At 28.2% G+C, this 1,869-nt stretch overlaps 1 protein-coding gene across 1 annotated transcript in view; it reads left to right on the forward strand.

Annotated features, from left to right (window-relative positions):
* The window catches only part of LOC117171037, a 2,670-nt gene extending 1,077 nt beyond the window's left edge, over positions 1-1,593 (forward strand). Inside the window, exons 3-4 of the mRNA XM_033358081.1 lie at positions 1,116-1,160; positions 1,532-1,593. Coding sequence (XP_033213972.1) covers positions 1,116-1,160; positions 1,532-1,593 — 107 coding nt within the window. The remainder of the gene's footprint in view (positions 1-1,115; positions 1,161-1,531) is intronic.
* The last annotated feature ends 276 nt before the right edge of the window (positions 1,594-1,869 follow it).

The raw sequence follows: 1,869 nt of genomic DNA on the forward strand, positions 1-1,869 counted from the left end.
ACCACACCCACCCTCCCCGCAACGCTCCAATATGACCCAAAAATAAAAATAAAACAACATTTTTACGTATTATTGTTGTTTTTTAGCAACTTCCGTCGTCTTTTTCATACAAATAATTACAAACTGACAATTTGAATATTAACCATGAGTTTTAAACAATTTCCAATTGCTTAAACATATGTAAATTTCTTAAGCAATTATTTATTCGCAAAAAATATATTAATAATCGTATTTTCTTATTAAAATGTAATTGTTTGTCGTTGTTTGGAGTAGTACATTTTTCTAAAAACATTATGTAATCATTTAAATAATTATCTATTGTCTACTTTCAAAATTGCTAAAAATTGAGCCAGATGTATCAATTTTCTTTTTAAATTAGTATCCTATGCTACTTTTTGTTGAATATTTACATAATTTTGATACATTTCTTTTAATCTTTAATAAATCTCTATTTGTTTAAACAACATTCATTTGCTCAAGCAGTTTTTTTTCGATAACTAAAAAAATGCAATAAAATACAACACATATAATTATGTTTCTGATTGTATAATGTATAGAAAGAATAAATTCACCACTTTTAATTGTTTAAACAGATAATTTGTTTAAATAATTAGTTTCCCAAAAATACGTTAAAAATCGTAATTAATTATATGTCTTCTATTTTATTTCATTTTTTTAGTTATCGAAAAATATCTGCTTAATCATGGAAACTTTTTTGGGGGGAAGGTATCTACCCTCTAGAGTACGAAAAAATTTTCAACGCATGTTTGAACCACTCTAATGTACACAGAGAGAAATACTTTCGAATCTATAGAATGTGATATTACTATCTGTCAAAATCAGATGCTATAGATTTAAGCAGTATGCTCTGGAATTTATAGCATCACCGTTCAATCAAAATCTACTATATTTCTATTAAAGTTTTCCGAGTTTAATCAAGAGTGACAATGAAAATTCTATAGTATATTATTTTTAATCAATAGCATCTGCTTTCGGCAGATCGCAATAGCGTATGCTATATTTGTAGATTCAAAAGTATTTTTTTCCTAATGTATTAATATTCTATACGGAATTATTGATAATATTATGGTCTAATAAGATAATGTATTTTTCAGGCAACAGTGTTGATCCATTATTTTTAAATGAAGAGTTTGACACCGGTAAAGACTTTAAGACTAATAAGTTTTTAACCTGTGTTTAAAACATAAATAAATATTGACATTTTACGTTTTATAAATAAAATTTTTTGCAGATAACGATTCTGATGATGCCTTTCAAGACAGCGCATCCTTGCTCGAGGTTACCAAAAACCAAGAACTGGCAAAGTCTAGAGACAAAGAAGAACAGATATCTATAGCAGGCAGCATTGATGATTATAAGAAAAAGAGGCAATCTAGCACTGGAGGTAAGTCACGTACCTATTGACAAGCTACTAAATACTTTTTTGTCAATTGACTGTTTTGTAATGCATATGTATAAAATTACACTTCGCTTTAAATATGATCACTGAATTTGTTCGCTACTTTTATAGAAAGTTCAACTGACTTTGATTCGACTCATAACTCGTTCGAAGTGAACGACAATAAAATCTAGTCAAAAATGAAGGAAAAGGGAGGCATCAAAGGTTTTCCAGCAAAAAATCGACCGAAAATGAAATTAGTAGCCGAAAATAAACCTTCGGATAACGCTGATAAAAAATGTAAGGATGCAGTTATTTTTTATTTCCCAAAATTACTAAATGAAATATAATTTTTCTAACCATGATTGTTTTTTATTTTTTTATTTAGATGACTTGCTGATAAGGGAAATTAGGGGTTTGAGGGCTGAAATTAGAGAAGTACAGGCTAATCAAGTCTCTCTGATGAATAT

The sequence above is a fragment of the Belonocnema kinseyi genome, chromosome 4 (genome assembly GCF_010883055.1).
Source record: "Belonocnema kinseyi isolate 2016_QV_RU_SX_M_011 chromosome 4, B_treatae_v1, whole genome shotgun sequence".
NCBI classification, from domain to species: domain Eukaryota; kingdom Metazoa; phylum Arthropoda; class Insecta; order Hymenoptera; family Cynipidae; genus Belonocnema; species Belonocnema kinseyi.